Raw genomic sequence first — 20,357 nt, forward strand, 5'->3', positions numbered from 1 at the left:
AGAGTTAGGCTGGCAGGAGGGAGGTAAGGTTTAGGCTGGCAGCGTCGGGTTTCTGGGAAATTAACACTACTGGCTATTATTAAGCTAGAGTTGCTAGGGCAGGACGAATTTCCAGTGTCACTGGACAGATTAGGGGAAGTGCAACAGTATGACAGGACAGGACAGGGATAGGCAGAGGCAACTCAACACAAATCACAACGTTTTCTGAGGTTTAACTAAGTTAACCACATACGATTCAAACACACCATATAGGGTAAGCATATTTAAGGGACAGGGGCTGGGGCAGATACAGAGGGGGAATGGGTTTGGATTTAAAAAAATGTCTAGTGAGAAATTTCATTAAAGGAATGAAGTCAGTGTTACTGCTTATAGTACTCAGAATGAATATAGGTCCCAATATGCCGATCTCCTTTGATACGCAGATGCGTAATGGTGGGAGAATTTGGGGAATGCTGTTTGCTCTTCCATGCGCCTTGGAAAGATTAATCACTCAGGTGCTTTGGCGGTGAACCTCGGTGATACTAATAAAGGGTGAAACACTCCCATCGTCCCAATCACTTTTAATTAAAATTAAACAAGCTCCTCTCCAATATGGGGCACAAAAATGAGCCTTGACTAATGTAATGGCAAGAGCCATTGGGTATTCCCGCAGTATGTGGTCATTAATATACATTAACGTGATGTGATGTAAAACTGAGCGCTAGCTAAAATAGCATTGTTTGCTAATAGCATTGTTTGCTAAAGCTAAAAGCCTGCATCTACATGTAGAATTAGCTAATGTGTTCAACCGCCATCACATTTAATACAGCACATTCTGCTAAGCAGATTGTGCCTCTCCAGAGAGAAGGAATCTCAGAAACTACTACTTGCATTATTAAATACAACTTTTCACTCGCTTCATATTTAATTAATATCCAATTGGATCCTGCTCCCCCATGACATAATGTTATCATACTAATTTGAATATCATTACATTTGTCAAGTCTTGCAGCTAATGCTCCAAATACATCATTCTTTCATGAACGCCTCTGTAGGAAAAATCCTTTGCAGAGGCAGCGTACGTCTCACAAGGCTAACAGCTGAGCGCTAAACCTCGCCACTGATTATAACAAAGGGGAATTTAGCGTATAGCTTTTAAAACATGTCTTTCTCTGAGACTATGATGAAGAGCAACAGAGGGAAAATGTGCATCCAGTCTTAGCTAGGCAGGCCGCAGAGCGTGGCAGCGCTTCATTCCAGGAGCCTGCAGTGATGGAGGACACCCTTCCAGCTCCGGTGCTGCGGCTCATGTTGCCGCTGAGCTTTTTTGTGCCGCCTGCCATTGTCACGCCGTTGGCCTGAGTAACCAAACAGGAACACTGACAAGCTAAGGACACCGATGGGCAAGGGGCAGGGGTGGGGCTAAGAGCAGAGGGGAGGGGGGGGGGATCTCTAGCTTGAGCATAAACAGGTCACCATGCAAATACTCCCAGAAGATGCAAATATTATCCCACACCCTCCCACCACCCCAAAGATGGACATTTCCTCCCACGACATGCACCACTTTTTGGACAGTCAAGCATCGTAGCCAAGACCAAGGGCATTCTTCATGGAAAAGATGAACTGAGAAACTCAGCAAAAACAACAGTAGTAATACAAGGCTATCGGTAATATAAATGATAATGAACCAAGAAGAGAACAAAATGAGAGAGAAAAATTGATTTCATTTGTATTCTTGAGAATTGTGTTTTGGAAGGTTGCAATAAATTTGTTTATTTAGTTTCAGTTTTGTATAAAAGTAAAAACACACCAACCTTCTCGCAGCTCTGAGGGATGTAGGGGGTTTGATGCAGAACACAATGAAATGAGGAAAGGAGAAGGAAACAAGGGAGACACAGAGAGAGTAAAAAGGCCATGTTCAAGGCGTTCAAACTGCTACGTAAAAAATGTGAAGGACTTCCTGTCACATGGGGACAGGGAGTCCGCTGCATTGCCCTCACACCCTGGTTTAGAGGCAGAGGTCCTATAGCACCAATTAAAAATGTTATGCATTTTGAGGGCTGAAATAATTTGCTATGTTTAGCATATCATATAATCCTGTCCCAGTCATGTGGTTGGCTCATATCGAGGATTAACATGCTATACGCAGGTTGGGTTTTACATACAAATGTTCTGCATGTTGAAAATATGAGCAATACAAAAAGTAATAGTATGATATCCAGAAAGACATCGCTGTACATTTATTTGGTCAATATCCACTTTACGTTTGTTCCAAAATCAATTAGTTCATTATTCAGTATTCTAGGTATTGTCATTGATTGTGTTTTAAATTGATGATCTGTGATGGCACTGCAAACCACATGGCTCGGAAAGAATCATAGATCTTAGTTTTTTTAAAGAAAAATACCTACAGCTGCCAGTTAAAATATTCATACAAAATGTATGAAAAACTATTCCATTTAATATGAAAAAAAGAATATCCATTACGTTTAACAACTGATCTATATGAAAAGGTAACAATGGACACGGCATCACATAAGACCTTCATTTTATCAGTAGAGAATTTATTTAAAAAAACACACAATAACATTTATTCCACTGGACTTCAACTATGTAATGTGACTTTCACATAGACAGTTCATGACAATTGGAATAAAGATTTGTAAGAGTTTAAGAAGGTGATATGAAAGCCAGAATACACAGTGTTACCTATCAATGAATTATCACTTATAAGAAAATCAGCAAATAAATGTATGTGCTGATGCTATCAACACTAGCATAGACATTAAAGTTGCTGCAATTTTCAACCCGGCGTTAAGATTAAAGATTTAATGATAATTACATACAATTACTATTTAATATAATCTCAGCACTTTTAATACTGTATTGACAAAGAGAGATGAGAGTTAAAGGTGTCCTTCCAATGTTGCTCAAAAGAGAAGAAAAACAGAAAGATCAGAGAGGATCTGCTACTATGAATAGAGGGGATTGGTGGAGGGATTGTCCACCCATTTCCCCTCAAGGTACATTTAGGAGAAAAAGTCAATTAGTAGGTAAACACACCAAGCAGTCAAGTCATTGGAGTTAGATTTAGGAAAAAAAGAACAGAAAAACACAAAACAGAACACACAGGTTCAAATCAGTGCAGGTAGGTCGAATAGAACAAAACAGCCATACTTACAAGCACCTCATTGGACATGGACCTCTGGACTGGATCAGTAACTCCAGTACCCAGAATTACCCAGTTTCAACACCAGTTGTACTATAATATACCGTACCATAATATACCACTTACATTTCTTTCTTCCAAAGATGAATATTGTTGTTGTTTGATCATTGTTTTCCTACCTCTAACGTATAGATTGGCGGGGGCAGAATAGCGAGTTCCATCGTTGTTAGTGGCGACGCACTCATACTTCCCCTGGTCGGACTCTTCGCTCTGCTCAATCTGGAGGGCCCCTGCGTGGGAATAGAAGATAGGTGCCGGACACCATTGGTTAAGTGTCTGCCATTTTGAATTGAGTTGCCAAACATAAAAAAACGTGCTTGTTGTAAAACTGCTCAGGGGCCAACATGTCATTGGGGCCCCCTCAGTCCTAGACTTGCTCTTTTAGACTGCTCAGGAGCCAACATGTCATTGGGGCCCCCTCAGTCCTAGACTTGCTCTTTTAGACTGCTCAGGAGCCAACATGTCATTGGGGCCCCCTCAGTCCTAGACTTGCTCTTTTAGACTGCTCAGGAGCCAACATGTCATTGGGGCCCCCTCACTCCTAGACTTGCTCTTTTAGTCTGCTCAGGGGCCAACATGTCATTGGGGCCCCCTCAGTCCTAGACTTGCTCTTTTAGTCTGCTCAGGGGCCAACATGTCATTGGGGCCCCCTCACTTCTAGACTTGCTCTTTTAGTCTGCTCAGGGGCCAACATGTCATTGGGGCCCCCTCAGTCCTAGACTTGCTCTTTTAGACTGCTCAGGAGCCAACATGTCATTGGGGCCCCCTCACTCCTAGACTTGCTCTTTTAGTCTGCTCAGGAGCCAACATGTCATTGGGGCCCCCTCACTCTTAGACTTGCTCTTTTAGACTGCTCAGGGTCCAACATGTAATTGTGGCCCCCTCACTCCTAGACTTGCTCTTTTTTTTAATCGATGAAGGTACAGAGTAAAATCGGCTACCATTGTAACTAGCGTAGAGGGATTTTTTGTATCTGTAGGGATCATTTGCAGAGGATAGTTCACTTTCCCATTGACCAACACAACCATATTTGTTGAGCAAATAGGCATTCTTCTTGTAACTTGACAGATTTTCCCCTAACATTCCCCTAGTCTGATGTATTAAATGTGTGACATCTTAATTACATTTATTCTGTCATTATTAACAAAATACATTTGAATTATAGTAATCATGGATAGTTGCAGTCGGATTGCTACAATGTCAGGCCTACAGAAATCTTAGGGGAAAAAAGGACATTTAACAACCATTGAAAAATATTTAATATTTAACATTTACCTCATTATTGACTTCAGTGGATACAAACAAACCTACATACATGTTGCAGGGTCTAAAAAGGCACTCAACTTTAAGGCCAGTGTTAAAATATGTCATAGTATAGCTCGACTTTGAGGGATAGGGGCAAGCCCTGCAATGTACAACATTTCACTGGACTGTCAATATGGGAATGAGTGAAACTGCTTCAAGGAAGCATGGATCAAACAAAAGAGGTTTACAGTATACAAAAGTAGCATAACAAGGGAGGACAATTAAAACAATAAATTTGGGTATGAATTTTAGCATATTTAATCACAGATCCAATATCAATCAAATGATTTAGGACTTCATCCAGTCAAAGTTGGTTAGAAAAATGCAGCACTTACAAAAAACGGGGGGGGAAAAATGCCGCTGAGATATGTTAAAAAAATACTCATCATAATATCGTATTACAAATATATCACCCTCTGTCACAAAATGTTTGACATGCAGATGTTTTCCAAAGAGCAAGAAATGTATGTCGGCACAACTTACAACCTTTTGACAACCCTTAGCTGAAAAATAAAATGCAATTGTATTAGAAGACAAAATTCAAAATTATGGCCTTGAGCCGACAAGAAGGCAACCAACCACTGCGTTAGCTTGTGAAAGCTACAAAAGACACCCATAAAAATCCACCAATGGGATCCGCAGTGTGGTGTCATATGACCAGGGGGAAAATGGCTTATGCATCAATCACTCTCCAACTCCCAAATGGCAAAAATGGACCTGCCAGGTCCTCGCCTGACTCAACTGTTTGCAATCCCCAAAACCTTGAAGAATAAAAAAAAACGTCAAAAAGTAAAATAGCCTTCAAACCCAAGAAAAGTAAGAAAAATAGGTGAAAGAGAAAAAAGCACCCGGAGAAACTTTATCAAAAAAGTAGTTGTTTGGGCTTTTTTAGATTTTTTTTTTACAGAAGGTACAGGAGAGGAAAGCAAATAGAAGAAATAAAAAAATAGACTTGCAAAGACAGAAAGAGTTCTTTGGGAGAAAAAAGCAGAGAAAGGCAATGTTGTCTTCAGCATGCCCGCGTGATTCCACAGCATCTGTGCATCATTTTAGTGCTGAACAAGAGCAGCTAAGGGGGGAAAATGTTTGGTTGTTTTAGTTGGACAAAAAGAGGGACACATGAGTCGCTATGGCCAAAAATTAAACAAAAAAATGAAATAAAAATTTGAGTTCGAAAAAAATAAGTTGTCATTGGATATGCTTCTTTGAGCCAGAGCAAGCATATCACAACTGAGTTTTTTTGAAAAAGGCTCTTCAAATCAAAATTCAAAGGAGGAAGTAAAGCATAGACAAAAAATGGAGATTGGATGAAGTCAACGGAACAGGACAAATAAAAAGGAAAGTCGATAATGAGAACTAAATGGGATTTGGAGTCGGGAAACAGGACAAAAATGGAGGCGGACGGGCGGATGGATGGGACGACAGCAAGAATGAAGTTGCTTTGTTCATTCTGTGAACGTCAGTTCAGCACTCTTACCTCTTATTGGTGTACCACCTGGGTGGATAATATGAATGCAAATAAGATTAGAAAGAAGAAGCATTAGTACGAGAAGATAGAGTCTGGGGGCTTTGGAAGAAGAATCAAATTAGACTTATCAGAGTACGTAAATAATGAGTACTAGAGGAAAGAGAAAGAAGAAAGAGAGAGGGATAGAAAGAGAGAGAACTCTACTCTATTGGTTAAAAAAAGACAGGATTCATCATAGGAAGGTATCATAGGTCAGAGAAGGTCAGAGAACTTGTGCAGTGGTGTGCCTCAGGGGAGCAGCCATTTTGGAAGTGGCATGGCTTCTGAAGACCATCTACTGAAGGGAAGGCTTGGAGGAGTTGGAATATGAGAGGGAAGAGACTCGTTTAAGAGACTTGGAACCCTTTAGCTTGACCTCATAGTAATCGTTAAACATCTGCTTAAATCTCTATAATGCTAGTAGGCTTTACATGATTGAGTGAGTGGGTAAGTGGGTAAGTGGGTGAGTGGGTGAGTGATTGAGTGAGAGGATACCATACAGTGAGGCTAGATAGGTAGGTTCTATTACAAAGGTGGTGGATATGGCATATACTGGGCTTAAGCTGGGTGAAATGTGTGTGCTCTTGAAAAGGTGCCTGTATGGCTTATAGGAAAACTTTGTGGGGGGGGGGGGGGGTATATGTGTGTCCACTAGGGTTATCTTTGTGTCTACACTAACTGTTAGTAAAATGCATGCCATGCATTTTATTAATAGTTATAACATGAAGAAAAATTAGTGGGGAGTGAAGTGTGCTTCAGAACTAAGCACTTACCAAAGGATTCTGTAGATTTAAATACGGAGAGAAGAAAGACAGCATAAAAATATGATTATATTCCTTAGGTTTAGTTACATGTTTTTTTTTTGTCAGAGTTAAATCTTTATCAACTCTACGTCACAGGAGAATGAAAGTCGCACAAAAAAAAAGTGTTAATTTACACAGTTTCTGTTGACAACAGGCAAAGGAGGGTTAACAAGACAATTTAACAAAGGACAGCTGTGGAATCTGGGAAGACAGGTGGTCAAACATAGAAAACTAAGTGTACCAGAAGTATTTGAGAAATCTTAAACAGCTTGCTATTAGCAAATATTGCTAGCCAAACTACGAGTTAAGTAACGATAAGCATATATAATTTCTAATGCTAAATCAATATCAAAAGGAAACTTTGAATATTCAGGGGATCAGGATGTGGAAATATTGGGAATAAGCCACAGGCATAGGGAAGCGAAAGCTGGAGTCTACGCGGAAAAGCATTGAGTATATCCAGAGAGAGTCAAGGGACTGGGAAAGCTAGACACAGGTCTCACACACTACTGTGGCTACTTATGGCTGGAAAACATTCCGGAAGGAAAAGTTGCCTTCATCGAAGTTAGGTTAGCTTTTCTTTTCTGATTTAGTACAACTGTTAGTTTGAAAGGACCTTTTGTTGTTAAATCACAACCAAAAGGAGAAAGAATTAGAAAGGAAATTGTCTAAATGTCTGCCTGTTCACTCCGTTCGTCAATTTTCTCTTGCCGTCTTAGAAAGCAACTAAATTGCTAAAAACCATGGGTGCTCTTTTGCAAGTTCTGAACGAAGCCCAACGTTGAATATTAATCGTTTAAGAGAAATCAAGTAATAAAAACTGAGGAAATCAAAAGAAGAGAATGGATCCGTCAAACACTGCACCGGGGCAGTCAAAGGGAATCAACTAAACCAAAAGAAAAGAAACTCGTCAGAAGAACAGTCACAGCAGTGAGCAATGAGAGAGTCAGACTGAAGCGGCAACAAACATGGAGATAACCGACAGAGCCATGACAAAACCGGAGGCAGGGGTGGGAGGAACAGACGAGACACACCAGGACACACACAGTTGAGGAGGAGGAAGCAGCAGTAGAAACAATGCCATTACCTACTAAATCAAAGCCAAAGAAGAAGAAGAAGAAGAAGAGGAGGAGAACGAGAGACCAGAAACGGAAGGGATTGGGGTGCAAATATAAGACAGTACTCCCGGTTTATATCCGGTGGCGGCAGTGACACCCTACCTGATCTGAGCTGCTTGATGCGTCCATTGTTGTTGGTGGTGTTGACGGGCAGGAAATCTTTGAACCAGGAGATATCTGGGTCAGGGTTGCCGCTGGCAGCACAGAGCATGGTGGCCGTGCGAGTTCGCTCTACCACTTTCAACTGGGGGCCCATGTCAATGGTGGGGAAACCAGCAGGCAGTTGGTCCTCTGTGAAAACCAAGAGGAAACCATAGCTGTGAGCTCATTGAGTGCAAGTGAGCGGAGTGGGAGGGGGAGAGAGCCAAAGGAAGACAGCAGACATAATCACAATCAATAGGAGATTAGAATCAACAAGAATGTGTGTGTGAGTGGGAGAGCGAGAGCGAGAGAGAGAGAGAGAGAGAGAGAGAGAGAGAGAGAGTGACATATTGAGATCTGTATGCGTGCACTGCATTCATAGTATTGTCAAGTTCTGAACAGTTATTCAGTGACATAATACTATTTTCTGATTCCATCCGAGTTATACTTTGCATAAAACTTCAAATAATACAAAATTGAGAAAATTGAGATTGAACATTTACATAACCACTAGTCACAATATTCAGCAAAGCTCTGCATTTTTTAAATTTATTATTAATTATTTTTTTAAATTATCTGTCGGGCCCAGCCGCGAACTCAGGCTCTGGGTGTAGTTAATCCGACACCTCTCTGCGTAGTCATCGCCATTTTACCTGCTGTTAGCTGATTAGTTGCTGTTGTCTCACCTGTTGTCTTAGCTAGCTCTAACCAAACAATACCTGTTATTACTTTATGCCTCGCTGTATGTCTCTCTCGAATGTCAATATGCCTTGTATACTGTTGTTCAGGTTAGTTATCATTGTTTTAGTTTACAATGGAGCCCCTAGTTCCACTCTTCATACCTCTGACACCTCCTTTGTCCCACCACCCACTCATGCGGTGACCTCACCCATTATATGTTTCCGGCTTCCGGCGCCGACCGAGATGGGCGCCTCGCTTCGCGTTCCTTGGAAAATATGCAGTATTTTGTTTTTTTATGTGTTATTCCTTACATTGGTACCCCAGGTAATCTTAGGTTTCATTACATACAGTCGGGAGGAACTACTGAATATAAGAGCAACGTCAACTCACCACCGTTACAACCAGGAATATGACTTTCCCGAAACGGATCCAGTGTTTTGCCTTCCACCCAATACAATGGATCTGATCCCAGCCGGCGACCCTATGCGACGCCGTAAAAGGGGCAAACGTAGCGGTCTCCTGGTCAGGCTTCGGAGACGGGCACATCGCACTCCACTCCCTAGCATACTACTCGCCAATGTCCAGTCTCTTGACAATAAGGTTGATGAAATCCGAGCAAGGGTAACATTCCAGAGAGACATCAGAGATTGTAACGTTCTCTGCTTCACGGAAACATGGCTAACTCAAGAGACGCTAACGGAGTCGGTGCAGCCAGCTGGTTTCTTCACGCATCGCGCCGACAAAAACATACATCTTTCTGGTAAGAAGAGGGGCGGGGGTGTATGCCTTATGATTAACGAGACGTGGTGTGATCATAACAACATACAGGAACTCAAGTCATTCTGTTCACCTGATCTAGAATTCCTCACAATCAAATGTCGACCGCATTATCTACCAAGGGAATTCTCTTCGATTATAATCACAGCCGTATATATTCCCCCCCAAGCAGACACATCGATGGCCCTGAACGAACTTTATCTGACTCTTTGTAAACTGGAAACCACACACCCTGAGGCTGCGTTCATCGTAGCTGGGGATTTTAACAAGGCTACTCTGAAAACAAAACTCCCTAAATTCTATCAGCATATCGATTGTGCTACCAGGGCTGGTAAAACCTTGGATCATTGTTATACTAACTTCCGCGACGCATATAAGATCCTCCCCCGCCCTCCTTTCGGAAAAGCTGACCACGACTCCATTTTGTTGCTTCCAGCCTACAAACAGAAACTAAAACAACAAGCTACCTCGCTCAGGTCTGTTCAACGCTGGTCCGACCAATCTGATTCCACGCTTCAAGACTGCTTCGATCACGCGGATTGGAATATGTTCCGCATTGCGTCCAACAACAATATTGACGAATACGCTGATTCGGTGAGCGAGTTCATTAGAAAGTGCATTGACGATGTCGTACCCACAGCAACGATTAAAACATTCCCAAACCAGAAACCGTGGATTGACGGCAGCATTCGCGTTAAACTGAAAGCGCAAACCACTGCTTTTAACCAGGGCAAGGTGACCGGAAACATGACCGAATACAAACAGTGTAGCTATTCTCTCCGCAAGGCAATCAAACAAGCTAAGTCCCAGTATAGAGACAAAATAGAGTCGCAATTCAACAGCTCAGACACAAGAGGTATGTGGCAGGGTCTACAGTCAATCACGGATTACAAAAAGAAAACCAGCCCCGTCGCGGACCAGGATGTCTTGCTCCCAGACAGACTAAATAACTTTTTTGCTCGCTTTGAGGACAATACAGTGCCACTGACACGGCCCGCTACCAAAACCTGCGGGCTCTCCTTCACTGCAGCCAAGGTGAGTAAAACATTTAAACGTGTTAACCCTCGCAAGGCTGCAGGCCCAGACGGCATTCCCAGCCGCGTCCTCAGAGCATGCGCAGACCAGCTGGCTGGTGTGTTTACGGACATATTCAATCAATCCTTATCCCAGTCTGCTGTTCCCACATGCTTCAAGAGGGCCACCATTGTTCCTGTTCCCAAGAAAGCTAAGGTAACTGAGCTAAACGACTACCGCCCCGTAGCACTCACTTCCGTCATCATGAAGTGCTTTGAGAGACTAGTCAAGGACCATATCACCTCCACCCTACCGGACACCCTAGACCCACTCCAATTTGCTTACCGACCCAATAGGTCCACAGACGACGCAATCGCAACCACACTGCACACTGCCCTAACCCATCTGGACAAGAGGAATACCTATGTGAGAATGCTGTTCATCGACTACAGCTCAGCATTTAACACCATAGTACCCTCCAAACTCGTCATCAAGCTCGAGACCCTGGGTCTCGACCCCGCCCTGTGCAACTGGGTCCTGGACTTCCTGACGGGCCGCACCCAGGTGGTGAGGGTAGGTAACAACATCTCCACCCCGCTGATCCTCAACACTGGGGCCCCACAAGGGTGCGTTCTGAGCCCTCTCCTGTACTCCCTGTTCACCCACGACTGCGTGGCCATGCACGCCTCCAACTCAATCATCAAGTTTGCGGATGACACTACAGTGGTAGGCTTGATTACCAACAACGACGAGACGGCCTACAGGGAGGAGGTGAGGGCCCTCGGAGTGTGGTATCAGGAAAATAACCTCACACTCAACGTCAACAAAACAAAGGAGATGATTGTGGACTTCAGGAAACAGCAGAGGGAGCACCCCCCTATCCACATCGACGGGACAGTAGTGGAGAAGGTGGAAAGTTTTAAGTTCCTCGGTGTACACATCACGGACAAACTGAATTGGTCCACCCACACAGACAGCGTTGTGAAGAAGGCGCAGCAGCGCCTCTTCAACCTCAGGAGGCTGAAGAAATTCGGCTTGTCACCAAAAGCACTCACAAACTTCTACAGATGCACAATCGAGAGCATCCTGTCGGGCTGTATCACCGCCTGGTACGGCAACTGCTCCGCCCACAACCGTAAGGCTCTCCAGAGGGTAGTGAGGTCTGCACAACGCATCACCGGGGGCAAACTACCTGCCCTCCAGGACACCTACACCACCCGATGTCACAGGAAGGCCATAAAGATCATCAAGGACAACAACCACCCAAGCCACTGCCTGTTCACCCCGCTATCATCCAGAAGGCGAGGTCAGTACAGGTGCATCAAAGCAGGGACCGAGAGACTGAAAAACAGCTTCTATCTCAAGGCCATCAGACTGTTAAACAGCCACCACTAACATTTAGCGGCCGCTGCCAACATACTGACTCAACTCCAGCCACTTTAATAATGGGAATTGATGGAAATTATGTAAAAATGTACCACTAGCCACTTTAAACAATGCCACTTAATATAATGTTTACATACCCTACATTACTCATCTCATATGTATATGTATATACTGTACTCTATATCATCTACTGCATCTTGCCATCTTTATGTAATACATGTATCACTAGCCACTATAAACAATGCCACTTCATATAATGTTTACATACCCTACATTACTCATCTCATATGTATATACTGTACTCTATACCATCTACTGCATCTTGCCTATGCCGTTCTGTACCATCACTCATTCATATATCTTTATGTACATATTCTTTATCCCTTTACACTTGTGTGTATAAGGTAGTAGTTGTGGAATTGTTAGGTTAGATTACTTGTTGGTTATTACTGCATTGTTGGAACTAGAAGCACAAGCATTTCGCTACACTCGCATTAACATCTGCTAACCATGTGTATGTGACAAATAAAATTTGATTTGATTTGATTTGATTTATAACCAGCGTGTCCAGAGATACAATCTCTCTTATCATCACCCGGTGCCTGGGCTTACCTCCGCTGTACCCGCACCCCACCATAGCCCTGTCTGCACATTATGCCCTGAATCTATTCTACCACGCCCAGAAATCTGCTCCTTTTATTCTTTGTCCCCAACGCTTTAGGCGACCAGTTTTAATAGCCTTTAGCCGTACCCTCATCCTACTCCTCCTCTGTTCCTCGGGTGATGTGGAGGTAAACCCAGGCCCTGTGTGTCCCCAGGCACCCTCATTTGTTGACTTCTGTGATCGAAAAAGCCTTGGTTTCATGCATGTCAACATCAGAAGCCTCCTCCCTAAGCTTGTTTTACTCACTGCTTTAGCACACTCTGCCAACCCTGATGTCCTTGCCGTGTCTGAATCCTGGCTTAGGAAGGCCACCAAAAATTCGGAGATTTCCATACCCAACTATAACATTTTCCGTCAAGATAGAATTGCCAAAGGGGGAGGAGTTGCAATCTACTGCAGAGATAGCCCGCAAAGTAATGTCATACTTTCCAGGTCCATTCCCAAACAGTTGGAACTTCTAATTATAAAAATGAATCTCTCCAGAAAAAAGTCTCTCACTGTTGCCGCCTGCTACCGACCCACCTCAGCTCCCAGCTGTGCCCTGGACACCATTTGTGAATTGATCGCCCCCCATCTATCTTCAGAGTTTGTTCTGCTAGGTGACCTAAACTGGGATATGCTCAATACCCCGGCAGTCCTACAATCTAAGCTAGATGCCCTCAATCTCACACAAATCACAAGGAACCCACCAGGAACAACCCTAAATCCGTAAACATGGGCACCCTCATAGACATTATCCTGACCAACTTGCCCTCCAAATACACCTCTGCTGTCTTCAATCAAGATCTCAGCGATCACTGCCTCATTGCCTGTATCCGCTACGGGTCCGCGGTCAAACGACCACCCCTCATCACTGTCAAACGCTCCCTAAAACACTTCTGCGAGCAGGCCTTTCTAATTGACCTGGCCCGGGTATCCTGGAAGGATATTGACCTCATCCCGTCAGTTGAGGATGCCTGGTCATTCTTTAAAAGTAACTTCCTCACCATCTTAGATAAGCATGCCCCGTTCAAAAAACGCAGAACTAAGAACAGATATAGCCCTTGGTTCACTCCAGACCTGACTGCCCTCGACCAGCACAAAAACATCCTGTGGCGGACTGCAATAGCATCGATATGCAACTGTTCAGGGAAGTCAGGAATCAATACACGCAGTCAGTCAGGAAAGCAAAGGCTAGCTTTTTCAAGCAGAAATTTGCATCCTGTAGCTCTAACTCCAAAAAGTTCTGGGACACTGTAAAGTCCATGGAGAACAAGAGCACTTCCTCCCAGCTGCCCACTGCACTGAGGCTAGGTAACACGGTCACCACCGATAAATCCATGATAATCGACAACTTCAACAAGCATTTCTCAACGGCTGGCCATGCCCTTCCACCTGGCTACTCCAACCTCGACCAACAGCTCCGGCCCCCCCGCAGCTACTCGCCCAAGCGTCCCCAGCTTCTCCTTTACCCAAATCCAGATAGCTGATGTCCTGAAAGAGCTGCAAAACCTGGACCCATACAAATCAGCTGGGCTTGACAATCTAGACCCTCTATTTCTGAAACTATCCGCCGCCATTGTCGCAACCTCTATTACCAGCCTGTTCAACCTGTCTTTCATATCGTCTGAGATCCCCAAGGATTGGAAAGCTGCCGCGGTCATCCCCCTCTTCAAAGGGGGAGACACCCTGGATCCAAACTGTTACAGACCTATATCCATCCTGCCCTGCCTATCTAAGGTCTTCGAAAGCCAAGTTAATAAACAGATCACTGACCATCTCGAATCCCATCGTACCTTCTCCGCTGTGCAATCCGGTTTCCGAGCCAGTCACGGGTGCACCTCAGCCACGCTCAAGGTACTAAACGATATCATAACTGCCATTGATAAAAGACAGTACTGTGCAGCCGTCTTCATCGACCTGGCCATGGCTTTCGACTCTGTCAATCACCATATTCTTATCGGCAGACTCAGTAGCCTCGGTTTTTCTGATGACTGCCTTGCCTGGTTCACCAACTACATTGCAGACAGAGTTCAGTGTGTCAAATCGGAGGGCATGTTGTCCGGTCCTCTGGCAGTCTCTATGGGGGTACCACAGGGTTCGATTCTCGGGCCGACTCTTTTCTCTGTATATATCAATGATGTTGCTCTTGCTGCGGGCGATTCCCTGATCCACCTCTACGCAGACGACACCATTCTGTATACTTCTGGCCCTTCCTTGGACACTGTGCTATCTAACCTCCAAACTAGCTTCAATGCCATACAGCACTCCTTCCGTGGCCTCCAACTGCTCTTAAACGCTAGTAAAACCAAATGCATGCTTTTCAACCGTTCGCTGCCTGCACCCGCCCGCCCGACTAGCATCACCACCCTGGACGGTTCCGACCTAGAATATGTGGACATCTATAAATACCTAGGTGTCTGGCTAGACTGTAAACTCTCCTTCCAGACTCATATTAAACATCTCCAATCCAAAATCAAATCAAGAATCGGCTTTCTATTTCGCAACAAAGCCTCCTTCACTCACGCCGCCAAACTCACCCTAGTAAAACTGACTATCCTACCGATCCTCGACTTCGGCGATGTCATCTACAAAATAGCTTCCAATACTCTACTCAGCAAACTAGATGCAGTTTATCATAGTGCCATCCGTTTTGTTACTAAAACACCTTATACCACCCACCACTGCGACCTGTATGCTCTAGTCGGCTGGCCCTCGCTACATATTCGTCGCCAGACCCACTGGCTCCAGGTCACCTATAAGTCCATGCTAGGTAAAGCTCCGCCTTATCTCAGTTCACTGGTCACGATATCAACACCCACCCGTAGCACGCGCTCCAGCAGGTATATCTCACTGATCATCCCAAAAGCCAACACCTCATTTGGCCGCCTGTCCTTCCAGTTCTCTGCTGCCTGTGACTGCAAAAATCGCTGAAGTTGGAGACTTTTATTTCCCTCACCAACTTTAAACATCTACTATCTGAGCAGCTAACCGATCGCTGCAGCTGTACATAGTCCATCTGTAAACAACCCACCCAATTTACCTACCTCATCCCCTTACTGTTTTTATTTATTTATTTTTCTGCTCTTTTGCACACCAGTATCTCTACTTGCTCATGATCATCTGATGATTTATCACTCCAGTGTTAATCTGCTAAATTGTAATTATTCGCTCCTATGGCCTATTTATTGCCTACCTCATGCCTTTTGCAAACAATGTATATAGACTCATTTTGTTTTTTCCCACTACTGTGTTATTGACTTGTTTATTGTTTTCTCCATGTGTAACTCTGTGTTGTTGTCTGTTCACACTGCTATGCTATATCTTGGCCAGGTCGCAGTTGTAAATGAGAACTTGTTCTCAACTAGCCTACCTGGTTAAATAAAGGTGAAATAAAAAAATATATAAAAAATTCTAAAAATGTGACACAAAACACATGTTTTTCAGACAGTTGACACTTGGGGTGTGTTTTGAGTATTTGTACTGCTTCTCGGCATGTGTACAACTGCATACTGGATGGTGTGACAAGAGAGTGTGCATGTGTCTCTGCCACATAAACCTGTCTCTTCCTCTGCCTGCGCTACAAAGTGCTGCTATCAGAAAGGGGAACTGCTCCTCTCGCTGTTCTTCGAGATGCAAGACAAGATAACTAATGCAGCTCCCGCTCCTGAGCAAAAAAAATTCTGTTTAAGTTATGGCTGCAGGGGGCGTATTGGAAAAACTGGAAAATATGTGCCAATTTTCAAACGGCCTCTTAATCAATTTTTGCTCTTACAATATGCATATTATTATTAATATTGGATAGAAAACAATCTCTAGTTTCTAAACCCGTTCTAATTTCTTCTCTGAGTGGTACAGAAGTCATTTGGCAGCACTTTCCCTGACCAAGAAGTAGAATGTCAGAAATCTATGCTCGCTTCAACGTTATGCCTATACATGGTCATTATACGTAAGACCCTACGTACACTCCATACGCCTTGCTCTGGGTGTCAAGAGGGTGTGAGAGAAGAAATTTTGTGATCATCTTGTTCAGAGGTTGAATAAGAGCTATTTCTTTGACGTGACCGACCACTTCCGGAAGTCTGAAGCGCGCGACTTGGGAGTGATATTGCGTTCTGTTTTGCTGCGGTTTTGGACGGGAACAATCTCCGGCTGGGTTTTTATTTGATAAATGAGACCATATCATCGTAATGTATGTTTTTTCAATATAGTTTAATCAGATTATTTGAATTTTTTTCGGGAGTTTTGCCGTGTTCCGTTCTCTGACTTTTTTTACGTTGGACAAATCCGTGCCAGTCGACCAGTGCCAATGCTAAGTGAGAAGGGAAAGTTGCCATTCTGACTCCAAACAACGACTCATCTGGACAAAGGACACCCTGATCAACATTCTGATGAAAGATCAGCCAAAGTAAGACCCAATTTATAATGTTATTTCATATATCTGTCGTGCATGTCAACTGGTCGCGGGCGCCCAAGTGTGTCTGGCTATTGTGGCTATGCTAACATAGCGCTACATTTTGTTTTCGCTGTAAAACATTTAATAAATCGGAAATATTGTCTGGAATCACAAGAATCCTGTCTTTCAATTGCTGCACAGTATGTATTTCTCAGATATGTTTTATGATGAGTAATTAGTTATTTGACGTTGGTGTCTGTAAATGTTATGGCTGCTTTCGGTGCAATTTCTGATTGTAGCTGAAATGTAATTTATGATTTATACCATAAATATGCACATTTTTCAAAAAAAACATATGCTATACAATAAATATGTTATCAGACTGTCATCTGATGAATTTGTTTCTTGGTTAGTGGCTATATATATCTTTATTTGGTCGAATTTGTGATAGCACCTGATGGAGTAAGAAACTGATGGAGTTAGAAAAGTGGTGTCATTTGCTAACGTGGTTAGCTAATAGATTTACATATTTTGTCTTCCCTGTAAAACATTTTAAAAATCGGACATGTTGGTTTGATTCACAAGAAGTTTATCTTTCATCTGGTGTCTTGGACTTGTTAATGTGTGAAAGTTAAATATTTTTAAAAAATAGCTTTTGAATTTCGCGCCCTGCACTTGAGCTGGATGTTGTCATAAGTGTACCGGTGTCGGGCTGCACCCCAAACAGGTTAACAAAACAATGACAATCAAAGGCCTACATCAGCTTTTCTGGCCCTTGAGGCTCTTAGCAGGAAGATGACTCTCTTTCACAGCGAGAGAAGGCTTTTACAGAGAGCGCTGGGGCACATATCCCATCCAAAATGGCTATTGCTTTACCTTGGTTAAGTTAACAAAGCGCTAATATGACACACAGAACCAATGCGGTTGGCATACCAGTGAGGCTGAAGCACACCTTAAAGCTTCACTCTTCCCATCATGATATGGCTAATTAGCATATTTTTCCTTCCCTCTCGCAAAAGCCACCTATTCTGACTCACTCATTAAAGTTTCATGAGACACACATCAGGCTGGAAACAGCTTTGAGCAGCCGCTGCCTCTGTCCAGCTGACAACAGTTGTGGCTCCCTTCCAACAATACTTTTGGTTATCTGTCAGGAGAGGATACCGTGGCGGGTACATCCTTTTCAAGAATTGAACTTCATTACAAATTAGAAACTTAGTTTTGAGCTTCAAAACTTTCCCTCCTCAAGTTATTGTCCCAACCTGAACCAAGGTTTACTTTAACGAGTGAATGCTGGTGATGAGGGCATAAGCACAGAAATAGAATTCTATTCTATTTATATTCATATACGTAGGTCTGACAGTCAACTTCTAAAAAATGAACTTGGAGAATGTCTTTGGGGTGGCTAAAACTAATTGCCAAGTCTTTGCGATTCAGAGTAATTAGGGGAAGGGGAAAGGGGTTTTAATAAGACAAAACTATTTTAAGTGTAATTAGCAATACATCATGACACAAACACACAGTTTAGCATACATCCTCAATCCAAGGTGTTAAGTATCCTAAGTGTCTTCTTCTCGATCATTGGCCATTTAAGAAATTAGGTATGCCTTGGGGTTGGTCCATCTAAAAGTTTGCTGGCATCATGTTTCCTCATCCTACATAAAGAGACTCACTCTCACACAACCGTGAATATGTGATCCTACCTCGAATAGTGTTGCGCGCTGCTAATTTTAGTTCCATTGCGGCGTATTGAGCTACCTGTTGGGGCGACGCTACTGACTAATGTGCACTCTATTAACATCTTGAGTTGCAATCAATCACACCGCAAACAAATGGAAATAAGTAACTGATCACAAGGCAACTAGTGAGAGAGAAAGAGAGAGAGCCAGAGAGCGAGAGAGAGAGAGAGCGAGAGAGAGAGAGAGAAAGAGAGAGAGCGAGGAGAAAGAGTCACAGAGTGTGTTGAGAAAATACACAACTTCCACTTTTATTTAGTAAGGAGTCTTCGGGCTATACAAAAATAAGTCACCACAAAACATGCTCTCTCATTGTATGGTAATTAACCATCAATAAAGGCATGGATTTGGTATCGGATAAGGCTTGAACTTCTGTCAATGTTGGATACTCATGCAGGCCCATTCATTATAATACTGATAGTCCAAGTCTAAAATAGGGACAATGAAATGATATTGTTGAACTAAACCAGTGAGTCAAATGATTTACTTTGATTGTTAAACAGACTGACAAAAAAAAGTTTAAATAATTTAGATTTCGAGAGCCTAACAAACATTTTTCTCCCAAATATGTTTAACTTCTAAACTATTTTGAAGCACACCTCTCATGACTTTGGGGTATGCAGTTAAGAAAGCTGGCCAAGAAGAATGCTTTAAAAGCTTTGCAGATTAATACATCAAATGTGACATTAAATCAACTGGTTTATGCCCACACGGCATAAAATAACGGGAAATGGTTTTAGATTCCAAGTAAAAAGAAGACACGGAAAAAAGACAAGGACGGTACATTTCTTTCATAGAATGCATCTCTGTGTTAAAGTACCATTAACGAAACAGCCTAATGAAAGAGGTGTTCGTTTGAGGGGAGGGAGAGGAGGATGAGGTGGAGGAGAGGAATTAATTGAGCGAGGTATCACCCTCTCCTGAGCTTCCCACAGGCCGTTCCAAGGTCGAATGGAAAATCAGTCGATTTCTAAAGCGAGTCAAAAGCTACCTGCTCGAACACAATAACCAGGAGCATGCCTCGGAGGACGCATGTTGAATATCATAATGGGATGTCACAATCCGTGCAGCCTAAAAATCATTGTCGGAGAAAAGTACAATGTATGGTTGAGGGGGCAAATATGTGCTCAGGAGATCATAATTGTGCCGTCCTCTGATCAATAAAAATTGCCCTCGTGCTGGGCAAAGCAATATCCTTGTTAATTTTACTCCGTAGACAAAGCTAGTTGAAAGAGAACGCCGCAGGACAATGCCTACATGTTCAAATATATCCACTGTGTGGTCTTTGTCAGAATTCCATTGTTTGATACAAAATCAGCTCGAGTTTGAGAGATCTAAGGTGGTGCAGTCGTGCTCCTCCGGAGCAGCCAAGAAGTCATGACATCAGAGGTATCTCCAGACACTGCCCGACCATAACTCTAAAACTACCCCTGTGATCTAAAAATACCAAAAAGGCCCCTTTTGTCTTCCCACAGTACCTGTATGCCTTCCTCTGCCACTCCCAGTATACAATGTTACCTCATAGAATGCACCGTGTGGCTCAGTTGTTGGAGCATGGAGCTTGCAAAGCCAGGGTTGTGGGTTTTGATTCCCATGGGGGGCCAGAATGGAAAAGTATGAAAATGTATACACTCACTTTTTT

The 20,357-nt window shown here is 43.2% G+C and overlaps 1 protein-coding gene across 33 annotated transcripts in view; it reads right to left on the minus strand.

Annotated features, from left to right (window-relative positions):
* Positions 1 to 20,357, minus strand: part of LOC139534247 (receptor-type tyrosine-protein phosphatase delta-like) — a 393,734-nt gene that overhangs the window by 79,538 nt on the left and 293,839 nt on the right. For 18 of the 33 annotated variants that reach the window (XM_071333216.1, XM_071333215.1, XM_071333243.1 and 15 more), the window contains 4 exons: positions 8,044 to 8,232; positions 5,991 to 6,008; positions 3,328 to 3,438; positions 1,794 to 1,805 (listed from right to left, as the gene is read on the minus strand). In XM_071333216.1, coding sequence (XP_071189317.1) covers positions 1,794 to 1,805; positions 3,328 to 3,438; positions 5,991 to 6,008; positions 8,044 to 8,232 — 330 coding nt within the window. The remainder of the gene's footprint in view (positions 1 to 1,793; positions 1,806 to 3,327; positions 3,439 to 5,990; positions 6,009 to 8,043; positions 8,233 to 20,357) is intronic. The other 15 variants (XM_071333245.1, XM_071333236.1, XM_071333233.1 and 12 more) reach the window with 3 other exon arrangements.

This window comes from Salvelinus alpinus, chromosome 11 (assembly GCF_045679555.1).
Source record: "Salvelinus alpinus chromosome 11, SLU_Salpinus.1, whole genome shotgun sequence".
NCBI lineage: Eukaryota > Metazoa > Chordata > Actinopteri > Salmoniformes > Salmonidae > Salvelinus > Salvelinus alpinus.